This window comes from Dipodomys merriami, unplaced genomic scaffold (assembly GCF_024711535.1).
Source record: "Dipodomys merriami isolate MVZ:Mamm:240054 unplaced genomic scaffold, mDipMer1.0.p SCAF_9, whole genome shotgun sequence".
NCBI classification, from domain to species: Eukaryota; Metazoa; Chordata; class Mammalia; order Rodentia; family Heteromyidae; genus Dipodomys; species Dipodomys merriami.
This window is the reverse complement of record NW_027206512.1, coordinates 5,984,345-6,009,787: the sequence shown is the minus strand read 5'-3', so window position 1 is coordinate 6,009,787 and position 25,443 is coordinate 5,984,345. Positions and strand designations below refer to the sequence as shown.

Here is a 25,443-nt window from a genome sequence, read left to right as displayed (position 1 = left end):
ATGGCCAGAGATAGTATTTCTTCCTATGTCTGTTGGCCATTTTTACTTCTGAGAAGTCTGTATTTAGCTTTTTTGCTGGTTTACTAATTGGGTTATTGATTCTTTGGGGGTTTCGTTTCTTGAGCTGTTGAACTATTCTAGATATTAGGCTATTGTCTGATTTATAGCTCGCAAAGATCATCTTCACATGACATATTCATTATCATGAATTTTGCTTTTGAAATATTGTACATATAGACTGCCTCTCAGGCTGGCACTTTAGTCTATGACAGTGGTTTTCTTTTTATGTCTTACTTCCAACTTATATTAATAAATGTTTGTTGGAAAAAATTAATATTTTATTTGTTTTCCATCTTTTGACAAAAGGTATCACTATACAGTCAGGGTAGTCTCAAACTCCTGATCATTCTGCCTCAACTATGCACCACCTCTTTTGGCTGAGGAATATTTTTGAAAACAACATATTAAATTGACTGCCCCATAAATCATAGGGAGTATTTAAATTCTTGAGCTGTTGCAAGAGAAAGAAGGAAAGATCAAAAGGCAAGTATGTAGCCAGAGTTGTAGGTGAAAGAATAACTTGCGGAAGAAAAGACTAGAATAAATTGTGTTACCATTGCTTGATTGGATTTAAATAATTTTCAGTGTCCATGTCAGACGTCACCAGGTTTTGATACTCATAATTTTTTGGAGTTTCATCAGGTACTTCATCAGATACTCATAATTCTTTTTAGAGAAGGACTTCTTTGTGTGTATGTGCCAATACTGGGGCTTGAACTCAGGTCCTCATTTTCCACTCAAGTCTGACATTCTACTTGAGCCATACATCCATTTACAGATTTTTTTTTGGGGGGGGGGAGGTGTCTGGTCGTGGGGCCTGAACTCTGGGCCTGGGCGCTGTCCCTCAGCTCTTCAGCTCAAGGCTAGCACTCTACCACTTGAGCCACAGTGCCACTTCCGGCTTTTTTTTCTTTTTGCTTATGTGGTGCTGAGGAATCGAACCCAGGGCCTCATGATGCAAGGCAAGCACTGTAACACTGAGCCACCTTCCCAGCCCCCATTTACAGATTTTTGAAGGTTAAATGGAGATAAAAGTGTCAAGGACTTTTCTGCTCAGGCTGGCTTTACACTGTGATCTTCAGATCTCAGCCTTCTAAGAGCTAGGCATGAACCACCAGTGCCTGGCTAGAGAAGGACTTTCCATATCTGTTTAAAAGCAATTGACTTATGTTATTGAATTATTTTCTAGCCCTATCTATGACTTGTATCCCCAAATCTGTCTTCATAAATTTGTACTTTTATTACCGCAGTAGATTGTTTTAGAGTTTTTCTCCAGAGCCTGAGGGGTTTCCTTTTGAGAATTTCTAGTACCAAGATTTTCCTTTTGTACTTTTCTATGTCCTAATCTCTTATGGAAGCATATTAACTTTATTTACATTTATTTTCCCATTATTTTTCACACATTAAAATTCAGATTCTTGTTTAGTCCATGTATTATCTCTTTGCTGTCAACATCTGCCTTAAATTAGTCTAAAGTAATACTGTTTTAGTTTTTTCCGGCTACATCTGAATATGCATTCTTTTCTTTTCCTTTTGGCTTTAAGTGGAGAGAGAATGCACATGCAGCAAACCAGTAGTACTCTGGACCTGTGACCCTCAAGTAGCCTTTTCTTTCTTTCTGTGTCTTGTCTACCTGTAAATGCTACCAACCAAGGTAATATCAGGGTTATCCAACTAGGCACCAGAGTAGAGCAGGCAGTGGAAAGCATTGGTAGCTTGGGTACAAATCCTGTTATCCACATTCATTCCCTGATAATCTTAAATAAATCAGCTGGCATCACAGGCCTCAGACTGGAAATAGGATTCAGTTGTTTTTTGTTTGTTTTGTTTCTAATTTTTTTAATATTATCTTTAGGGTTTCAGATTCAATATGTCAATTTATACGTACAATGTGTCTTGATCCATATGACTTCTTCCATCCAGTTCAGTTGTTTTGAGTTTGATGTCTCTAAACAAACATGAGTTTAAAGTAAAGCTCAGTCCTTAGTAGCTTTGTAACGTTGGGATAAGTTATTTTAATTTTCTCATCTCTAAAATGAACAGTACTGAGATCACAGGTTCAATTTGGACATTCTATGAGAAAATCTATATCAAGTGTGTAGCACAGTGCCTTGAATTCTACTAAATATACCAGAAAGTTAGCTATTAAAATAATATACATGAAAGTGCTTTGTAAACAAAAGTAATATGAAGTGCTTTTAATATGGAGAGTATATGACCAGTGTTATTTTAATAAAAATCTAATTACTGTCTGAGTTTGGAAAGACACATACAAATGTATTTAAAGTTCTCCTGACTGATGATATTGATGGTCATCAGTCCCACAAAGCTCCTGTTGAAGATTGCTGAACAGAACCTTCTTCATACATGGGGCCAGCAGCTTTGCTGTAGGGTCACAGGAGCAAGCCAGATAGCTCTTAACTTCTCTGATGAGTAGAGTCACCAAACCTAAAATCAGAATCACATTTTCATACTTCTTTTTTTTTTTTTTGGTGGGTCGTGGGGCTTGAACTCTGGGCTTGGGCGCTGTCCCTCAGCTCTTCAGCAAGTCAGCGCTCTACCGCTTGAGCCACAGTGCCACTTTCAGTTTTCTAGTGATTTATTGAAGATAAGAGACTTACGGACTTTCCTGCCTGAGCTGGCTTTGAACCGCAATCCTCAGATCTCAGCCTCCTGAGTAGCTAGGATTACAGGCGAGAACCACTGGTACTGGCACATTTTCATACTTTTATTTATGCTCTATATAGCCTTGGGCATTTTACAGAGTAATTTATAATATAAAATAGTAGTTGGATTTAGCAGTCTCTCATTTAAGAGTAACAACAGATTGACTTTAAAGTATCAGGCAGATTAGAAATGACAAAATAATGGCATTTGCAGGGAAATGGATGGAGCTAGAAGGAATCATGTTGAGCGAAGTAAGCCAAGAACGAAGAGACAAACAGAGTACATGGTCTCCCTGATAAGTGGATGCTAAATCCAAAATGTTAGGTGATATGACAAAACTAACAGGACTTAAGAAACAAAGAACTCCCACTCATCTGGTTGAACCACTACCAAATATCCCCATGCTGCTGATCACATATATGGTATATAACATGTGAGCACCATTATATATTACAGACTGTGATAGACAATTTGCTCCAGGAAAGTTAGAATGAACTTGTGACTTTAAATGAGCATCATTATTCCACAATACTGTGAATTTCCGGAAATTATGAAATCACTTAATCACAATCAAAAAAAAAAAAAAGAACCTCGGGGAAGGGAGGGAGGGAGGGGATGGTAGGGGGAAAACAATGGAGGGGGTAACAATGTTCAAGAGGAAGTGTACTCATTACCTCACTCATGTAACTGTAACCCTCTGTATAGTATCTTTACAATAAAAAATTAAAAAAAAATAAAGTATCAGGCAGGACATAGTAGCTTTAATAAAAGTCTAGTTGTGATACATGCTCATGAATACCTAATTCATATAAGAAGTCAACTAGTAAGACTACAGGGGTACAGAGAGTCCTGTCAACTGGGAAATCATTACTCACCTAACACAGATTTGCTGACTACCTCATGTCAGCAATATCTTTAAAATCAATAACTTACAAAGGAAATAGCTCTGCAGAACAAATCTGTTGTTTAGAACTACCTTTGTTGCTTACATTTTCCTAGGTTGGAACAGGAACATGCTACTGCCTTGGGCTTATGGCATGTACTTTTCCACATCTGTATCCCTAAATGTAGTAGTGTACCTGGTGTTAGGAAATGCTTAATGATGGCATTTTAAACATATTTTGTTTGTTTTGTTTATTATGTCTTAAGTTTGGATTTCTGTGTGTGTATGTGTGTGTGTGTGTGTGTGTGTGTGTATGTGTATGTGTTGGGGCTTGAACTCAGTGCCCAGGTGCTGTCCCTGAGCTTTTTTTTGCTCAAGGCTAGTGCTGTACCACTTGAGCCCCACAGCTCCACTTACAGGTTTTTGGTGGTTAATTGAAGATAAGAGTTTCCCAGACTTTCCCTCCATGGCTGGCTTCAAATAGCAGTACTTGGATCTCAGCTAGGGAGTGTATCTCAGACTGAACTCAAACTTGCAACCCCTTCTGTTTCAGTCTCTCAAATTCTGGGATTTTAGGCATTTGCCACTATGGTTGGCCTTTAATTTTTAGTAATTATTTATTTATTTATTTATTTATTTATTTATTTATTTATTTATTTATTTATTGCCTTTCTTTTCTTTTTTTTTTTTTTTGGTCGGTTGCGGGACTTGTACTCTGGGCTTGGGTGCTGTCCCTCAGCTCTTCAGCTCAAGGCGAGTGCTCTACTGCTTGAGGCACAGCGCCACTTCAGGTTTTCTAGTGGTTTATTGGAGATAAGAGTCTCACAGATATTTCTGCCCGGGATGGCTTTGAACCTCCATCCTCAGATCTCAGCCTCCTGAGTAGCTAGGATTACAGACGTGAGCCACTGGCACCCGGCTTAGTTAAGTTTTTTAAATTCTGGGGATTGAATCTAGGTACTTACACATGGTAGCAAGCAATGTACCACAGGGTATATCCTTTTGATTAATAACTAGATTTTGATGATGAGGTTTTCTTTTTTTCTTCATTAGCAGTACTGGGGCTTGAATTCAGGGCTTTAGACTTACTAGGCAGGTGCCATACCTCCAGCCTTGATGACCATATTTTAAAAAACTGATACAGAATACAACTGAAATCACCACAGCTAATTAGATTTATTGTATAGTGAAACCCAAATGTTTGTCCATATACAAGCATATATGCTAGGTGGCATGTCTCACCTGTGCTTCTCTCAGAAACTTACTTCCTTAGTTCCTTGCCTGCTGATTAACACATAGGAGGTGCTTGTTTGTGGTAGCTCACTATTTATAAAACTGAGGACAGGGGCTTGTTTGCTTTTTTTGTCTAAAGATAAAACTATGATGGGAATATGCCTCCCTTTTCTGAAATAAAGGGAAAGGGCAGGTGGTTTTTCTTTAGAACAATAAAAGGGAAGAGTAATGTGTTTAGACATGATGCCTATGGCTCTGTGTGTTCTTTACCTAAGAAGAATGAGAGCTTGCTTTAGTTACTCAGGCTTGCATTGTGCCAGAATCAGACCTATGTTTAATTTTGACATTTTCCTTAATGTCTTTACTTACCTATGAGCTATTGGTTGTCTTTATTATTCTCTGCAAAAGCCACTTCTCTTGTTTTATTTTACAGTCATACATATCCATTGTATTACTATATCCTGGTGACCCTTTTTAACCTTTGAGCATTTTTCTGTACCTTCAAACTATGTTTGACTCAACCTAACTGTTGAGTTATTAGAGCACATGCAGGCGTTTAGCCTGTAGGCTCCATAGGAACAAACAAATAGAAGGTCAGGCCTTTACACTCCTATGTAGCAACTCACTATGCTTGGGTACACCCTCTTTCTCTCTGTCCCCAGGTCTTCATGATGCTTCATGGGCTCTCCAGGGTCATCTATCTGTTCTATCTGCTAGGATCTTTCCACAGTATTCCAGAACCCAAAGTAACTGCTTAATTTCTTCCTCTTTGGGGACATGAAGCCAAGGTTAGCCTTGAATTCATGATTTCTCTGCCTGTGTTGGGGTTATAGGCATATACCACCATACCTGGCACTCATCCTCTTCTGTCTTTTTAAGCTTTTAGTAACTAACATTAACCTGTTTCCAGGAAAAAGAAAGTCTGACCACTGCTAACAGTAATGTGAGATCATACACTTATTAACCCTTTTTAGCATCTATAAAGATCTGTTAGCTACACTGATAAATCTCTGATGATGGGCTCAGCAGCTTGTCTGGCTTGACTCTGGTAACAGAGACTAAGAGGGCTTTGGAAAAGGAAAAGGAGAGGCACACCTTGGAGATTTATTTATCTATTTAGTGATGTACTATGCACTTATTTACTAAGTTAAAGTTTGAAGTGGGAGGAGAGTCCCAGCAAGATGCTATACTAATGGGTATAGATGGTATACATCATGCCAACATTATAGAAAAACAAGTGAAATATGACCAGTCTAACTCAGTTTCACAATACCCAGGCATAGAGAGAAAAACCTTTAGTTCTAGGCAATAGACATCAAACCTAGAGCAGTCAAAGTGGGCTGAGACCACAGTAGCCATCCAGAATTTTATTCTGGATACAGGCCTAGGATTAGGTGCTGTGTTCTTCTATGCATTCAAAACTGCTGTCTTGGAACAAGACCTTTACCTTCAAAGAGCTTCTTCATAGAGTGATGAAAGCTCCAGGCATAGAAGCAGTGAAGCAGCAAAGCAACAGGTTGGCAGCTTGAGTCGGGGAAAATAAAGTCACCCCTGAGAAATCAACGTACTATTTATGGGTCTAGGGTCCAGCTCTTCCTCAGGAAAGAACATATGGAAATTAGGGTCAGAGAGACTTCTGGGACTCTGGTGAAAGGAAAAACACTAAACACACAGCCCCAAGCTAGCTCATGAGAACTCCAACACAGTGAGTCCACAATCGGAGACTACAAGTCATATAAACCCTGAGGAAAGCAAGCAAATACAAGAAGGAGAGGTAGGTAGTACCCTTCTAGCCCCAATAAGTGGCTAGAGTCAAAATAATTTTTTAAATGGATAACATGCTAAATGATTATTGAGATTTGTGTAAGAATTAAAAATAACTTATGACCAGGCACCAGTGGCTCATACCTATAATCCTAGCTACTCAGGAGGCTGAGATCTGAAGATTAGAGTTCCAAGCCAGCCCAGGCAGAAAAGTCCCTATGAGACTCTTACCTCCAATTAACTCTGGGGAAAAAAAAAAAGAAGTGGAGCTGTGGTTCAAGTGGTAGAACACACTAGCCTTGAGCAAAAGAGTTCAGGGACAGAGCCCAGATCCTGGGCTCATCAAGTCCCATGACAAAAAGATAGATAGATAGATACAGAGAGAGAGAGAGAGAGAGAGAGAGAGAGAGAGAGAGAGAGAGGGAATTATGGGTGGGGTGCTGGTGGCTCATACCTGTAACCCTAGCTATTCAGGAGGCTGAGATCTGAGGGCTGTGGTTCAAAGCCAGTTTGGGCAGGAAAGGCTGTGAGACTCTTATCTCCAATTAACCAGCAGAAAACCATAAGTAGTGCTGTGGCTCAAAGTGGTAGAGTGGTAGAGGGTAGCCTTGAGCAAAAGAGCTCAGGGATAGCTACCAGGTCCTGAGTTCAAGCTCCACAACCAAAAACAAACAACAACAAAACGAACAAAAACAGCTACTGAATCCAAAGCTGCAAGGATTGGTTAAATGCCAGAGCAACTAAAATTCTAAGTGAAGGCTAATCATAAACGTACCATTTGAATACCACTCTGAGACAAAAAAAGACATGAAAAATATAGAAAAGCAAATAAGAGATATCAAGGCTGAAGGAAAAGTTTTTATAGCATATTCAGGAGAGCAAAGTATTCAAAGAAAGAAAGAGTGGCATGTTCCACATTAAATAAGCACACTGACTCCTGAGTAGGGAAAATATAAACAAATCCATATGTAGCAACTGGGCTTTATAGATAAAGGTAACCCTCAGAAGCAACCATAGAGAAGAGAACATGACTCCTGTCCTCAAGGAGTTTGAAGTCTAAAAAAGAAATACAAAGAAAAGAATATAGGGAAGGATGTGCAACAGAAAATAAATGGTACATAAAAGGTGGCTATGGGAGGACCTGAGCAAGGGTGTTGGCTGGAGTGGTACAGTAGAGACCAGAGGTGGGTGCAGGATTTGATGCAACTCTTCCAGTAGACTGTAGGAACTTCCCACTGATGGGGCTGATGAGCCTCTTTACTAGCCACAGAGTAGATCTGAACTTCAGTGGAAGGTTCTGCCTATCTCTTCTGTTAAAATAACTCTCGTCAGCAATGTCTAAATGTTCAATCTTAGTAAAAAAAAAAAATTCTGAATGACTTTGTATACTGGAGGAGATTATTTAAGAATAATGAATGCTAAGCAGTTTTCTTTAGATGAATGTGAAACTCAAGGGGTTCTCATTTGTTTACTCATGTGTGTGTGTGTGTGTGTATATATATATATGTATATATATATATATATATATAGGAACATATATATATATATATATATATATATATATATATATATATATATATGTTCCTAGTCTTTGTATGTGGCCCTTGGTCATCCAGAAGTGAATTGCATTGGCCTGTTCTACTTTATTCAGCTTCAGACCCAAAGCCTTGGGGAATGTGGTTTTATAAGTGAGTTTCCCCTTAGGGAAGTAAAACAACAGTGTGATCTGAGAATATTCAACTGAGTTAACATTGAGGTGAACTTAACTGCATGTTTCTTCCCATCTTTCCATGACTAATTAGAGGTCTCTCTTCAAACTGTTGTAAAAACTGTTCTTAATAAGTCATGATGCAATAGCATACTGATGTGAATCACTGTAGAAAGATGCTTTGTCGTGTAGCATCCTCTTGCTCAAGTTGCAGCTTAGTGATTATACAACTTACTAGAATTAATATAAAATGGTTAACAAATTGACACCAAATCAATTATCACAATATGGAAGACAAATCCAAGACACTGAGTCATAATCATTAGTTGCCTTCGTGTTTGAAAGAGACTGCTAGAGATGCTTTAGTCTTTACTGCTGTGACTTGTGCAGCCTTTAAGAGTAGCAGAGTGGCTGGGTGCTGGTGGCTCATGCCTGTAATCCTAGCTTCTCTGGAGGCTGAGTCTGAGGATCCCAGTTCAAAACCAGCCTGGGCAGGAAAGCCCATGAGACTCTTATCTCCAATAAACCACTAGAAAACCAGAAGTGGCACTGTGGTGGTAGAGTGCTTAGTTTGAGCTGAAGAGCTGTGGGACAGTGCCCAGACCCAGAGTTCAGGTCCCACGACCGACAAAAAAAAAAGCGTGGAAGAGTAGAGAAGGCTCTGTGTACTCCTGCTGTCCATAACACACATCTGGGCTAAGATGTCCTTAAGGATTGATAAATTCAGCTTAGGATGGAGAAGTTCCTAGGCAAAATGTATACGATTGGCAGCTTCTTTGTTCTTGTAGACCAGCAGTTGAGAACATAATTACACTTCCTTCTGTCTCATTGTCTAGAGATCTCTACCTTGCCAGGGTCCTGGAGTTTCATGGGAGAGTGCATGCAGACATTAAACTGAGTTGGAAGCACTTGGTGAAATCTAGATTCTTTTGACTCACTTACTGAGTAGGTACTCTACTACGTGAGCCATGCCCCAGTGCATGTTCCTAGATTCTTTTTTCTGACATGCCATGGTACCTTGTGTGTTTTGTCCTTATTGTTCCTTCTATCTGTGGGAAGGAAGACTGTGTTCCACAGGAAAATGAAGAAGCAATAAGTTAGTTATAGAGAAGCATATATGTAAGAATGGAACTTTCTGACTTTTCAAGTTAAAATAAGCACCCATATGAAATACTAGTCATTTAAATGTAGTACATAGAAAAATAATGGTACATATGACTTAGTGGGGCCTGGATTAAATCCAAAATTGTTTTAGTTAGAATGTATTTGATATTTTGAATATGTAGCACTTTGTTACACCCATTTTGAAGGCTAGGCGGGAGGGGGTGTGTGTGAAGATAATTTCTCTCTCAAGTCACTTAAAAATCACTGAATAGGTAAATGGGTAGGAAATTGAGAGTGAGTTAAGATAGTGTGTGGCAAAGTAATTTTAGACATTTTGTGCCCTAAGAGGGGAAAGTAAGTGCAAGAAGGCTTCCTTGGGGCTGCAGAGCTAGGCCGGGGACCAGAGGAGAGTAATACTTAGAAGGTGGTAAGGAACACATTCTGCCCTGACATCAGAGTGAAGAGAAGCAGGAGTCCTGCAGCCTGGAGAAAAGGAGTCTGAAAATGACTGCACAGAGTTTTATGGTTTGGGTGATGAGTGTTAGCCTGGATTTTGGGGTTGCTGAAAGCAATAATAATGAGGTATTTTAAGAAGACTGAGGGCATGAACTCAGGCCAGTGTTGTGTACACTTTCACTGCTGATGGCTTATTGAGGCTTGATTAATAGAAAAGAAGGTAATATAGGGAAGGAGATGATAGCAGAAAATGTCACTAACCTAGTAGATGTTACACACATTTTTCTTACAGAAAACTTTTGGGAATTAAATTTCATTTAAGTCTTACAGAAAGTTTGAATTAAGTATGGTCCTACTTTACAGGCATAGAAACTGAGGCACAGGCTCATGATCACAAAGGTCCCATATTCAGTGAATGAAATGATACTTAAATCCTGCTTAAAAGCCCTTGCTTCCATCTTATCATTGTCTTTTATGAATTATCCAAAACTTGTAGATATTTCTTATTCCTGGATATCCCAGGAATCACTCTTTATATTTCAGAAACTGGCCATGAACTTGAAGCTACAATAAACCAGACTTGTTATGTTGATTCAACAAAGAAAAGAAAATTTTTGAAAACTCTTGCAATTGACAAAATAATAAGTTCATATGTTTATCTTGAGAAGTCTTCACAGGAAAATAGTTGTGAGATTGACAAGGTATAACTACACAAGTGATTCTTTCTCTGGGAGTACAGAAAGGAGCAGTAATGGCTGGTTCTTCCTCTGATGAGACTGTCATCAACTCTACTGCTGTCTGCTCCCCTGATGACCTCTAGTATAGATTCTCTTGGCCCCAGCTCCTGCTGAGTTGCCTAGTAGTTAGCCTCCTGTGGGCAACATGAAGCCCAGCAGTATCCATGGAGGGTGGCCCTCCAGGGCTATAGCACTTCCAGTGTTTGCAGCCACCCAGGCAAAAGTGATGGGCAGTACTTCCGGAGTCCTTTGGCTATGGAGAAAATAAACATACAGTGCATTCTCATTCTGTTAGACTTGGACAAACCATGAAATCAAGAAACTTATTTGGAGATTGATTCTTTTTAGCTTAATAAAGAAAAGGAAAGTTGATATATTTCACCATTTAGAAGATTTGTCAAGTTTGTTACCCAGGTAAATATTACAAGTACAAATGACTTTGTTCTGTTTCCGTGGTGAAGATTAAACTCAAGGCTTCATATTTATATTAAGCACACATTTTGTACTGACCTACACCCAGCTCAGGAATGACTTTATCATGTTAATTTTTCTCTCAAATTTTTCATATTTCAAATATCAGAGCACCTAGTTCATCTGAGACAGTAGTGATTTAGAAGGAAAATAAAATTTATTTTTAATCCAGAGTCTTATACATACTAGGCAGCAAGCATTATACCACTTGAACCTTGCCTTCAGCCCTTTTAGGGTTTTTTGTGTGTGTGCTAGTCCTAGGGCTTGAACTCAGTGCCTCGGTGTTGTCCTTTAGCTTTGTGCTCACAGCCAGCACTCTTCTACTTGAGCCACAGCTCCACTTCCAACTTTTTCATGGTTAAAATAGAGGTAAGACTCTTAGGGACTTTCTTTCCTCGGCTGGCATTGAGCTGTGAGCCTCAGATCTCAGCCTCCTTAGTAGCCAAGATTACAACTGTAAGCCACTGGCACTCAGCAAGCCTTTTGGTCTTTTAATTTTGTTTTTGAGGACTTTAGTACCTTTACCTGGTCTAGCCTCAAACTCAAGATCCTTGTGCATCTTTCTCCTGAAGAAGCGGGAATCACAGGCATGTGCTACCATGCCCAGCTGATAAATTTTTTAAGGAGTAAATACATGGTATAGGCTTTTTATTTTCAACTGATAATCAAAATAAAGCCCTTTAGTAAGAAAAAGTTTTAACATTCAGAAGAAGAATTTTGCTAAATTATTTTGCTTAAGAAGCTGATAGTGATATATAGTCTTTTTTTCCCCCATTTAGTGCTGCAGGCTAGTGTAAGACTTATACAGTCCATGTGTCAGCCACAGGCGACAACATTGCTTCCTATTTCTGTTCTTCATCTTCCACAACCCAACTCCAAGCCCTGAGGAGCAGTAAGTGAAGGGGCAGTATTTTAATAGGTGTTTGGGGGCTGAGCAATGGAGCTCAGTAGTAGAGTTCTTCGTATGCATGGATCCTGGGTTCAGTACTCCCCAGAGGAACGGTAGTAAGCATTGCAATCATTTAGGTTTATGATTTACAGCATTTACTATAGTACTTATTTCATTAAAGTGCTGCTACATATGTGTGTCTTGCTTTTTATTATATTTTTATTATCTTCAAGTAATTGTATAAAGGAGTTACCATTTAACACTTTAGTTTATGAGTATAATATGTATGGATCAATGTCCCCTCTTCCATCATTCTCCCTCCCCAACACTATCCCGCCCCTTAATTTTTATTAATCTCATAGGATATCCATTAAATATTATAACTGCCTTCTCCCCACTTTCTCTCTTCATTTTCTAACACCCCCCCACACACCTTTCAAAATACCTTTCCTGGTATTTATTTTGTTGGACTGTTAGTTTTTCTAGTTAAACCATTTGAATTCTCCCCTGAAAATACCATGTTTCGATTTATATTCTTATGCATAAAGGAATTGGAAAAATTGTGAACTTAAAAATCTACTTGAAGCTGTGTGCCAGTAATCCTAGCTACTCAGAAGGCTGAGATTCGAGAACCAAGGTTCAAAGCCATCCCAGGGAGGACTAATCATAAAAAATCCAGAAGTGGAAGTATGGCTCACACAATCTTATCTACTTAGGAGGTTAAGATGTGAGAATTGAGGTTTGAAGGCAGCTCCTGCAGAAAAGTCCATGGGATTCTTGTCTCTTAATTAACCAGCAAAAATATGGAAGTGGAGTTATGGCTCAAGCCACAGCCAGCCTTGAGCAAAAAAAGCTAAAGTGCCCCCAGTTTTAAGACTCAGCAGTAGCACACACACATACCTACACCTACCTGACAGATTTTGCTATTTAAAAACTTTATTATTTGCCGGGTGCTGGTGGCTCACGCCTGTAATCCTAGCTACTCAGGAGGCTGAGATCTGAGGATCGCGGTTCAAAGCCAGCCCAGGCAGGAGAGACCGTGAGACTCCTATCTCCAATAAAACCACCAGAAAACTGGAAGTGGCACTGTAGCTCAAGTGGTAGAGCGCTCGCCTTGAGCTGAAGAGCTAAGGGACAACGCCCAGGCCCAGAGTTCAAGCCCCACGACAGACAAAAAAAAAAAAAAAAAAAAAAAACTTTATTATTTATAATATGGCTCAGAAAAAGTTAGTACTAAAAAGAAGCATACATATAGGTGAGTTTTCCTTAATGTATTGTGGATCTCTATGTGCCATAAATTCTACAGATTTAAATTCTTACAGATCGGCTTATTAGCTAAATCAAAATGTATTTCAATTGGGTCCTGTCTAGTTAGGTTAGTTTCCTTTGTAAAGACAATCTCCAGAATCACTTTAACTTATGCTTCAACTCTTTGACCTATGGAAAGAATATAATTAAATGGTAGGAGTTGTGTATCAGGTGTCTAGTAGCTTGGGTATGCATAATGCTTGGAATACTTTTTAAAGTTCTTCTGAAAATGTTCGATTCTTTCACTTCTGGTGCCTGTGAAGGTCAGCAGTCCCTCACTAATTGGAAATGCAGAGGCTGTGGGCTCTGTTATTTCCTTGTGCATACCTATTTCATTTTAATTTAGTAAACAGCAGTGTTTTGAGTGCTTACTCCTGGTTTATGTGCTGAGGACTTGGGGACAGGCACAGAGATGCCTGTCACTTCAGCTCACCAGCCTAATCAGTCTCAAGTCTTTCTCTGAGTCTGTACCTCAGATTCTACCTTTTGTTCCAGTGGTTTCAAGTAAATGGAGGTGGTTTTTTTTTTTAATGTTAGATTTATTTCATTTTATTGTAAGGGTGATGTCAGAGGAGTTACAAGTACATAAGTAAGGTGTAATGAGTACATTTCTTGTCAAACATTGTTACCCCTGCCCTCATTTGTCTCCCACTTTCCCTTCCTCCAGACTTTCTCCACCCCCCACCCCAAGTTGTAAAGTTCATTTCCAACCTAGCACCTTGTGAGTATCGCTATTGCATTGGGTCTCCCTTTGTCTTTTGTTTCACCATTTTGTTATTCCCCTTCCCTTCCCCAAATCAAAAAAATATATATATATATACATATATATATATATATATATATATGTATATATAACACAGGGTACTGGAATCAAAAACAATGACTACCAGGGATAAACCAAAGGGGGTGTTAAAAAAAAAAGTACTTAATACAGTACATTAAAAACAACCACATTAGCCAGGCGCCAGTGGCTCACACCTGTAATCCTAGCTACTCAGGAGGCTGAGATCTGAGGATCATGGTTCAAAGCCAGCCCGGGCAGAAAAGTCTGTGACACTCTTATCTCCAATAAACCACTAGAAAACCAGAAGTGGCGCTATGGCTCAAGTGGTAGAGTGCTCACCTTGAGCTGAAGAGCGTAGGGACAGTGCCTAAGCCGAGAGTTCAAGCCCCACGACCGACCAAAAAAAAAAAAACCAACACATTAACAACAACAATAACAAAAAATCCACTCTTGTTTCCGTTTCTTGGACTTTATTTTGATTAGCATCATTTCATATGGTCATATGTACATAGCTATAGAGCTGTTGTGATCCTCAAGACTATCGTAGACATATTCTAATTATTACAAATGAGGGAAACCATGGAGCCTATGTTTCTTGGGTCTGGCTAACTTCACTTAATATAATTTTTTCCAAGTCTTTCCATTTCCTTATAAATGGGGCAGTGCCATTTTTTCTGATAAAAGCATAGAACTCCATTGTGCATATATACCACATTTTCTTGATCCATTCATCTACTGAGGGGCATCTGGGTTGGTTCCATATCTTATCTATGGCAAATAAAGCTGCAGTGAACATGGTTGTGCTGGTAGCTCTAGTGTGATCTTGTTTGTGATCGTTTGGGTAAATGCCCAGGAATGGGATTGCTGGATCATGGGGGAGTTCTATGTTTAGTCTTTTTAAGGAACTTCCATACTGCTGTCCAGAGTGTTTGAACCAGTTTACATTCCCACCAACAATGTAGTAGTGTTCCCTTTTGGCCACATCCCCACCAGCATCTGTTAATTATGTTTTCTTGATAATGGCCATTCTAACTGGGGTGAGTTGTAATCTCAATGTTGTTTTGATTTGCATTTCTTTTATGACCAGAGATGTTGAACATTTCTTCAGGTATCTACTGGCTATTTCTCTCCAGAGAAGTCTCTTTTTAATTCTTCAGTCCACTTATTAATGAAGTATATATGCACCAAATGCCAGAGCACCAAATTCATCAAACAAACACTACTTACCCTGAAACTGTACATAGATCCAAACATATTGATTGTTGGTGACTTTAACATACCACTGTCACTACTGGATAGATCAACCTGGCAAAAACTCAACCGATAAACCCCTGAACTAAACAATTATATAGCCAAACTAGACTTAACAGACATTTGCAGACTATTTCATCCAACAGCATCAGAATATACATTCTTCTCAGCAGCACATGGAACATTTTCCAAAATAGACCACATTTTAGGTCACAGAGCAAATCTAAGCAAATTCAAGAATATTGAAATTATTTCCTGCCTTCTCTCAGAGCTCAACACCAAGAGCCACCATAGAAAATTTTGTAATGTACAGAGATTGAACAACACATTATTTAGTAGTCAGCGGTTCATTGAAGAGATCAGAAAGGAAATTCAAACATTCATAATATTTAACAAAAATGAACATACAAAAATACTAACTCCTCTGGAACACAGCAAAGGCAGTACTCAGAGGAAAATTTATATCTTTGAGTTCCTACATCAACAAATTGGAGAAATCACAAACCAGCAATTTAATGATGAACCTTAAGCTCCTTGAAAATCACCAACAATCCAAGATGGTTATAGATAATTAAAATTAAATCAGAATTAAGTGAATTAGAGTTCAAAAAAACATAACAAAGATCAGCAAAACAAAGAATTGGTTCTTTGAAAAAAATTAACAAAATTGACAGACTTTTAGCAAATCTGACCAAAAGAATTGGGAGAGGGAGAGAGATTGGGAACATAACAGAAACAAGCAAGATTCAGAACATTATAAAGGAATACTTTGCAAACCTTTGTGCTAACAAATTTGAGAATCGGAAGAATTTCTAGCAAATATTTAGATACCCAAACTAAACCAAGATCTAAGCCAACTAAATAAACCGATATCAAGTTTTGGAATAGAAATGGTAATCAAAGACCTCCGACCCAAGAAAAGCACAGGACCAGACAGATTCACAGCCGAATTCTAAAAGACTTTCAAAGGAGAACTCCAATACTCTTCAAACTCTTCAGTGCAATTGAAAGTGAAAGATCCCTACTAAACTTGTTCTTTGAGGTCAGCATAACCCTCATCCCAAAACCAGATAGGGACCCAACAATGAAAAATAACTATAGACCCATTCCTTTAATGAACATCGATGCAAAGCTTCTCAATAAAATTCTGGCCAAATGACTTCAACAGCTAATCAAAAAATTTGTTCACTATGACCAAATGGGATTCATTCCAGGGATGCAAAACTGATTCAATATACACAAGTCAATTGATGTAATTCACCACTTCAATAGGAGCAAGGATAAGAACCACATGATCATCTCAATAGATGCAGAGAAAGTATTTGATAAGATCCAACACCGCTTTATGATTAAGGCTCTGAAGAAACTAGGAATCTGTGGAACATTCCTCAATATAATAAAAGCTGTATATGACAAACCCATAGCTAACATTATACTTAATGGTGAAAAGTTAAAAAAAATTTCTCTAAAATCGAATGAGACAAGGATGTCCTCTCTCTCCACTCCTCTTCAATATAGTATTGGAATCCTAGCCAGAGAAATAAGGCAAGAGACAAAGTGATCCAAATAGGGAAAGAAGTAAAACACTCCCTCTTTGCAAATGACATGAACCTGTATTTAAAGGACCCCATTGACCCCTCTCCCAAGTTACTTGAGCTGATCCAAAACTTTGGCAAAGTAGCAGGGTATAAAATTAATCCACAAAAATCAGTAACTTTTCTATATGCCAAAAATGAGAAGGGTAAAATCAGAAAAGCAACTCCATTTGTAATAGCCTCAAAAAAAAAAAAATCACCAAACAAGTGAAGGACCTTTATGATGACAACTTTAAAAACATGAAAAAGCAAATTTAAGGATGTGGATAAATCTCCCTTGCTCCTGGATTGAGAGGATTAACAGTGAAAATGGCAATACTGCCATAGGCAATCTACAAATTCAATGCAATACCCATCAATATCCCAACAACATTCTTTAATGAAATAGAAGAAACAATCCAAAAATTCATATGGAATTTTAGAACACCCCTAATGACAAAAGCAATTCTTAAGTAGAAGAAATAGTACTGGAAGAATATCAATACCAAACTTCAAACTCTATTATAATGCTGCAATTATAAAAAAAGCTTGGTACTGGCACATAAACAGCCTGAGGGCCAGTGGAAAAGAATTGAAGACCCAGACATGATCCCATAGACCTATGACCACCTATTTTTTTTTTTTTTTTTGTCATCAGTTGTGGGGCTCAAGGCGAATGTTCTACCACTTGAGCCACAGTGCCGTTTCTAGTTTTCTGGTTATTAACTGGAGATAAGAGTATCACGGACTTTCCTGCCTGGGCTGGCTTTGAACCATGATCCTCAGATCTCAGACTCCTGAATAGTTAGGATTACAGGCATGAGCCACCAGACCTGGCTCCATCTAATCTTTAGGTTAGATTTTTTTTTACTAAGTAGCTACCTTCATATCGTTTAGCCACCTTCTCTACTGTTTATCTAGAAGTACATCCTTCTGATAAAACTAATGCTCCCTTGCCAGACTACTGCCCTTCCAGTGAAAACAAAGCTCTCTGGGTTGGTGGTGGTACTGTATAAAATTACTGTCTGCAGACTGTTGGGTAATTGGATTGACATACACTTCCCACCCTACCTCTTCAGTGATGTGGGCATATAGGAGAAGAGCTCAGACGGAAAATCAGGCCTTAATTATCTACTAAAAATCAATTTTTTAAAGCTATATCTTACCATGGAAAGTGACCAACACATGTTTATCTGATTGTATATGTTGGCCTGTGTCTGATAATGACAGTATTACCATCACACTGAATTTTGACAACCCAAGCAATGAAGGGACTTGAGTTCCAAATATAAATATTTGCATTTCCATATCTTCATTTTCAAAGAGAAAGCATAATATTGATGGTAAATCATTGCCATCTTGGTGTGTTGTGAATTTATGACACCTGATTTTAGGGAAGTCAATGAGTGTGTGTGTGTGTGTGTGTGTGTGTGTGTGTGTGTGTGTGTGTGTGTGTGTGTGTGTGTGTGTGTGTGTGTGTGTGTGTGTGTGTGTGTGTCTGAGAATGGAGTCAGGGCCTCATTCTTTGTAGGCAAGTATTCTCCCTCAGAGCTACCTTCCCAACTGAGGTTCTGTGTCTTTAGCTCTGTTTTGGAGAATGGATATTAATTTGCATGTTTGAGAAGCATGAGGTAAGATGATCATGGGTGAGAACATGCTGTAATTAACTAGCCTATATAATGAAGTGTCTTGGGAATTCAGGCCTCATCAATTCAAAAATACATTTTATCAAATGCATTATTTGAATAAAATGCTTAAGTAGATTTGCCTGATTAGTTTTCCTTTCAATGGTAAAAATATAAACCCTGAATATTTTCTCTTTGAATATAGTGTAGGAAAAATATAGGTTCCACCAGTTTTTATTCAGCTCAGCAGTTTCTTCCTCAATTGTGAGAAGAAACACAAAGCGACTCCCCGTTTATTAAAAGAATCCAGGACCTGAGAGTACCATCTCTTAAAATTACAGAACGACAGTGCATCTTTGATAGGTATTTGCAATCTTCCCACTACTTGTAGGTAACCATAGTCCAAAAGGGTTATATCTTTTTCTTTGTTGTAATTAGCAAAAACCAGGCCTTATTAGCTTAAGCAGATGAGACTTTGTTGGTAGGATATTAGAAATTCATAGACTTGATAAGTGGAGAGCCAAAGAATTAGGCTTGGCTGTGGAATCTCTAGACCAGATTCAGGAACCATGAACTACTGAAGAAGATCATTGTAGGGCCTTCTTTCTATGATGTGGACTTGGGGACACACACACACACACACACACACACACACACACACACACACACACACACACACACACACACACACACACACACACACACACACACACACACACTATACTAGAAGATAGGTACCAGAAGGACACACACACACACACACACACACACACACACACACACACACACACACACACACACACACACACACACACACACACACACACACACACACACACTATACTAGAAGATAGGTACCAGAAGGCATTGCTGGTGAAGCCATTATGCTATAATCAGTTTTAAGAAATTATGTTTGTTAAGGCTCTTTACTTCAATGTTATCTCCATTGTACAATTTATGAGTATTTTAAGTAAGTTTATCAGCTCTCAGCCATTTTTAGTTGATTATTAGAGATAATTGATGCAGTGCACAGTTATTAAGTTAATTTTTCTTAATTAAAACTATAACTGTAAAGATAATACTTAAGTTACCCTGGCTAACCTGGTTATTGGGGAAATGGCAATTCTATACTTTATTTTGATTTGATTTTCCTTGTTTTAAAAAAAGACAGTCATTTAAAGAGATGAATTTTAATATCCTGGGATATAAGGATGACAAAGGTCTTTTTGCTTATATATGAACATTTAAGAATACTGCACAGTTGGGCTGGGAAGGTGACTCAGTGGTAGAGTGCTTGCCTTGCATGCATGAGGCCCTGGGTTCGATTCCTCAGCACCACATAAGCAAAAAGAAAAAAGCCGGAAGTGGCACTGTGGCTCAAGTGGTAGAGCACTAGCCTTGAGCTGAAGAGCTGAGGGACAGCGCCCAGCCCGAGAGTTCAGGCCCCACGACCGGATCAAAAAAAAAAAAAAATACTGCACAGTGTACTTCCTAGTTATAAGAGGAAAATAATGATTAAATGCAATTTTATTGAATTAATTTTAAGAAATAATTTTATAATGTTCCTATGTGAGTCCCCATGATGCATTGCATCTATAAGCTTTCTTTCACTGTCAGCTTCCAAATCATTGGCCAAAATCATTCTGAGTATCACTGGTGTGAAGAAAGTCAACCTGCTGCATTTCCCTTTCAGCATCCAGTGCTGGATGAGCCAGTAGCTGAGGCTGTCTGCATTATTGCAGATACGGACAAGTGGAGCGTCCAGGTGGCCACGAGTCAGAGGAAAGTGATAGACAACATGAAGCTGGGCCAAGAGGTCTTGGTTTCTAGTCAGGTGTCCAGTTTACTTCAGTCCGTTTTACAGCTGTACAAGCTTCATCTCTCTGCTGATTTTGTAAGTATTGGCTCTCACATCATCAAAGAAATACAGCTAATAAAATACTCTTGGAACACTTTGACTAAAGTCTTAAGTTCAGACACACTAGTTTTAATATAATTGGAGGTTAGCATTCAGTAAAAGTGGAACATGTAACATATAAACAGCAAACACTAAGGATCTCAATATTAATGGCCCTCCTTCAAGAACTTGAGCACTGAAATCTTTTGAACAAGGAAGATGGTAGAATGAATAAGGGATAAGGAGGGGGATTGAGCATAAAAGAAAATTTTAAATCCTCCATTGGAAAATTCCTTAGTTCTCCCTTTGTGAGTGGATATTAGGCACACCTTCTTTCTGAAGGGATTGTTGTTTTGTGTTCAGTGACTGTCCTCACAAAAACATTAAATATAAAATAGATATGGTTTGTAGAAACACTTTGAAATGTGAAAGTGCTGGATAAGATGTATTATGTAAGTACTTATAAGTTGGTATCAATTGTTAATTTTCAGCTAGACTTTTCAAATCACTTTCATATCATTTAAAATACAAATACAAGCCTAGAAAGCCCTAGAAAAATTGTTGACAGCTCTCCCCAAGTTAGTGGCCTTAATATACATAACAAATTACTCTGTTTCTCTCCCTTCTTTACCCTTCTGCCTCCCTCCTTCTCTCTATGTGTGTGTGCTGACAAAGAGAGATTGAAAGAGGAACTATATTCAGAAAGGGAGGGATAAAACTAGGAAAATCCTCCTTGAGCTGGAAGAGTCTGCTAATTAGTCTTTCCTCCCTTCTGTGCAGTCTTTTTTTTTTTTTTTTTTTTTTTTTGTAGCATAGTCACAAATCAAAACCTCTTTCCCTGCTGGCCTTGCAAAACATTAAATTAGAGCTACTGACCAGAAAAGTAGGAAGCTAAATATTAATACTCTAATTACCAATCCAATGGTCATTTTTCTTGAGTTCTTCTGATGGAATCTAGTTATACTACATTCCTCAGAAATAATCAAGACTTTGTTAGCTCTGAAATGATGGTTGTAAAACCAGTGGCAGTGTGGCAGGGCAGGAGGACTTCAGAGCACCATTGGGTTAGGCTTGAGTTTACTGGTGATTTACTTGTTTGATGGTGGACAGTCCTGAGTGTCTCTGAAACTCAGATTTCTTGTTTTAAAATGAAGGTGGCCCAATACATGTGTTGTAAAATTTCTCTGAAAATTAGTGATCAAATACTGCTTTTTCAAGCTGTCAAAGCACAGTACAAATGCAGGATACTTTAAAAGCCAATACATATACATTAGGAGCCAGCCAGAACACAGGCTTTAGAGTTTAACTCAAGGTTTACTGCTAACCGCATAACCTCTTAAAGCCTCAGTGTGCTTATCTGCAAATCTGGAGAGATAATAGAACATGTCTCATATGCTTATAAAGATGAGACAATTAGGTAATTTATGCAAAGCACTTAGAAGAGTGGCAGATGTTATAAACTCACAGGAAACAGCTATTATTGGTATGGTATGTTGGTTAATTAAACAGTATTGATAATTGTAAAAGCCAAAAACATCTTTTCGCAAAAATATTTATTTGGGATTTAAACTGAAGAATATTCTTATATGATGTCTGTCCCAGGGGTAATAGGAAAAGCATTCATGGGTTGTTGTGACCTTGTTTTCCATTCTCCACCTATAAGCAGCTTCTTCTAGTAGCAGATTGGGTTGGTTGCACATGGCCTCTTCTGTAAGGGAAGGAGGATATATTAAACATCATAGTGTTTTATATTTCATTTATATTTCATTCTGAACTACATAGCTCCTATTACATTTCACATGTTAGTTATCAAAGCTATAACTTACTAATTCTTTTTACTTCATTTGAATAGAATTAGGTTTAACCACCAAATAAAATGAATGCCTCATTAAACCAACATCAAAGAAAATTTTATCTGCAGTTTTATTTCTTAAATATTACTTGAATAAAACGTATGTGATTAGGGCCTTCAGATGAAAAGAGAAAAGCTATTTAAAGTTTTAGAAGTTAAAAGTTGAACAAATCTGTCTTAGGAACAAAATCCCAGCAAAAAGAAAGGGAAATAATAGTTTTATTTGAATATTAAGCTTTTAAAAAAGTCTAACTACTTTAAATTTCACATTTATTTACATTTCCAGACACGAATACTCTTTCTTTCCACATCTCACCAAGTACTTTTCATGTGGAATATTGACACTAAATTAACTGTTTTATAAGAAAAGATTCAATATAATATTAATGTTCTATTTAGTATTTTATAATGCTCTTATTAAAAACATGAGCCGGGCACCAGTGCTCATGCCTGTAATCCTAGCTACTCAGGAGGTTGAGATCTGAGAGGACTGCAATTGAAGCCAGCGTGGGCAGGAAAGTCCATGAAACTATCTCCAATTAACCACCAGAAAACTGGAAGTGGCACTGTGGCTCAAGTGGTACAGCACTTGCCTTGAGCTGAAGGGTTCAGGGACAGCGCCCAGGCCCAGAGTGCAAACCCCACGACTGACAAAAAAAAGAAACAAAACTGTGTGCTTTTATTCTATAAAGAACTGAAACTCAACAGAGAGATAGATCCCATAACCACTTAACTCTATTAATTTGGAAGAAATTTCCATGAGAACTGGTGAAATCCTCCTGGCTTTGCCTGTTACTTACTAGCAGTTGTGTTTCATCCACCTGACACATGCACTTAAGATTTCAAGCCTGTATTCTTACAGAGTGCCTCACTAACAAATACTTTTCCTTGTCACTGATCAGTGCAGATGGCCAACTTCAACATTTTCAAATGCATCTGTTAATCTTTTTTACCCTGAAAATAACAGGCCTAATGGTCTAGAAGAAAATTACATATGATGGAATTGCCCTTGCCAAAGCAATCAGGTGTCTCGAGATGCTTGCATAACTCTGCCTGCCAAATGCAAAAGCATTTGCCTCTGGTGAAAGACACAGATGGTTGCTGTTCTCTAGAACGTGAAGTTGGACACATTTCCAAGGGTAAAGATGTCCTGAAATATAATTGCCTCTTTATTGTTATTGAAGACCTAGTTAAAGTATGCTCTTGAAAGCAAAATAAAAAGTTCCAAACAACCTTATTCTCCTCTGGGCCAAAACACTGTGATATGGAAATAGAACATATCAAATATAATCTTTATAAAATATTAGAACAAAAACATAAATAGCTCTGCAATTAAATAATGGCAAATTTATTTCTCAGCAATTATTTAGCCATAAAATTATGTCAATACTGGGTGTTAGTGGTGCATGCCTGTAATTCTAGCTACTCAGGAGGCTGAGATCTGAGGATCTTGGTTTGAGGTCATCCCAGACATGAAAATCCATGAGTCTCTTATCTCTAACTACCAAAAAAGTCAGAAGTGGAGCTGTGGCTCCTGGGGCAGAGTGCTAGCCTTAAGCAAAAAAGAGTTTAGGGACAGTGCCTAGACCCTGAGTTTAAGCCCTAAGTCCTAGTACATATACACAAAAAAATTATCAATAAAGGATTTTTAACATTGGAATTAATTATTAGAAAGGTTTTTAAAGGTAGGAAATTTTTGTACTTAGAAACTTTGAAAACATTATCATGAGCTGGGAACCACTGGCTCACACCAGTAAATCCTATAAAAATTTTGATTTGAATAGCCAAGTCCACCCAGGCAGAAAAGTCCTCCAGTTTGAAAAATAACAACACAACACTGGCATGATACTATATTTTTTAAAAATTGTCATTTTACAAAAACATGTTTTAGTACTTCCTAGTGATGGATTTTTTGGTCACTTGTAGAATTCTTTATTTGTGTGTGTGTTACTGAAGATTAAACCCAGAACCATAAGTCATAAGCAAGTGCCCTACCACTGAATTGTTGAGGCAGGGTTTCACAGTGTAGCTCAAACTGACCTTGAACTCACTGTGTAGCTTCACCTGGTCCCAAACTTAAGATCCTTCTTTCTCCACCACCCAAGTACTGTATCACCATTCCCAACAGTTTTTAAAGTGTTCTTGAAAGTGGTGATATAACTTTTATGACATTGGCAGATTGATTATAGCCCTCATTCTGAATGTTATTGCCTTCACAGTGCATCATGCATCTTGAAGACAGACTACAAGAGATGTACCTTAAAAGTAAAATGCTTTCTGAATATCTTCGGGGACACACAAGAGTACATGTGAAAGAATTGGGTGTTGTGCTGGGGTGAGTTCTGTGAAGGGCTATCACTACCCCTTTCTAGTCTGGTCCCTCAACTCATTAGCCTGTGCCATCCTACATCTGCAGGCCCAGTATTTCCCAGTGTTCAAGGTCCCTCAGATGTGAGCTCCACAGCTCTCAAATGACCAACATCTGACATCTGGATTCACACCTGGAAACAATTTTAGGACATGGGTTGGGGCTACTTTTGCCTTCTGCCTGCTGCTTTTATTCTCGTAAGGGAACATTTTACCCATTCTCTCTGTCCATTTCTAGTAACTCCATAAGATGCCAGAGCCACAACTGTCAGTGGGGAGCCTGTGTTCATACCTTACTTCCTAGAGGAAGAACAGGACTTCTCTCAAACTCCAAGGGCTTCCACGTAAGCCCTTTGATAGGGAGACTTGCTCATATTACTAATCCATGTCATCTTCCAGAGAGCACTTACAACATCTTCCCTAGAAGAAATGCTGATTTGTTTTCCTAATCAGTAGGCAGCTAACAAAAAAGTCATTGTGTCTCTGGGTACTTGTTCCCTTTATCCATGGTAACTATTTCTCAATTTGGAATTAAAAATGTCAACCTTTAAATTCTCCCATGCCAGCTAAAGAATTGTTTTTAAAATTTAGGCCTTTGCATTTACATTTACAGACTCTTATATTCAGGGCATAACTTTTTTTTTCACATGTCGCATTTAAAAAATATTTTCCCCCTTCGAGACATTTTGCTGGTGTCCCCCTTGTGTTTTGTTTGGCTCATGGCAGCCGCATACTGTAATGCTGCCTCACCAGTTTCCCATCACTAGATGTTAACATTTTATTTCTAGAACTTTTTTTTTTTTTTTTTGGTCC

General features: G+C 38.3%; 2 protein-coding genes across 3 annotated transcripts in view; one reads left to right on the top strand and one right to left on the bottom strand.

Annotated features, from left to right (window-relative positions):
• The window catches only part of Fnip2 (folliculin interacting protein 2), a 149,958-nt gene that overhangs the window by 120,239 nt on the left and 4,276 nt on the right, over positions 1-25,443 (top strand). For both annotated transcript variants that reach the window (XM_070013051.1, XM_070013050.1), the window contains 2 exons: positions 20,208-20,408; positions 24,483-24,598. In XM_070013051.1, coding sequence (XP_069869152.1) covers positions 20,208-20,408; positions 24,483-24,598 — 317 coding nt within the window. The remainder of the gene's footprint in view (positions 1-20,207; positions 20,409-24,482; positions 24,599-25,443) is intronic.
• Spmip2 (sperm microtubule inner protein 2) overlaps positions 21,973-25,443 on the bottom strand; it is a 116,321-nt gene continuing 112,850 nt past the window's right edge. The window contains exon 5 of the mRNA XM_070013053.1: positions 21,973-22,119. Coding sequence (XP_069869154.1) covers positions 22,084-22,119 — 36 coding nt within the window. The 3' untranslated portion in view covers positions 21,973-22,083. The remainder of the gene's footprint in view (positions 22,120-25,443) is intronic.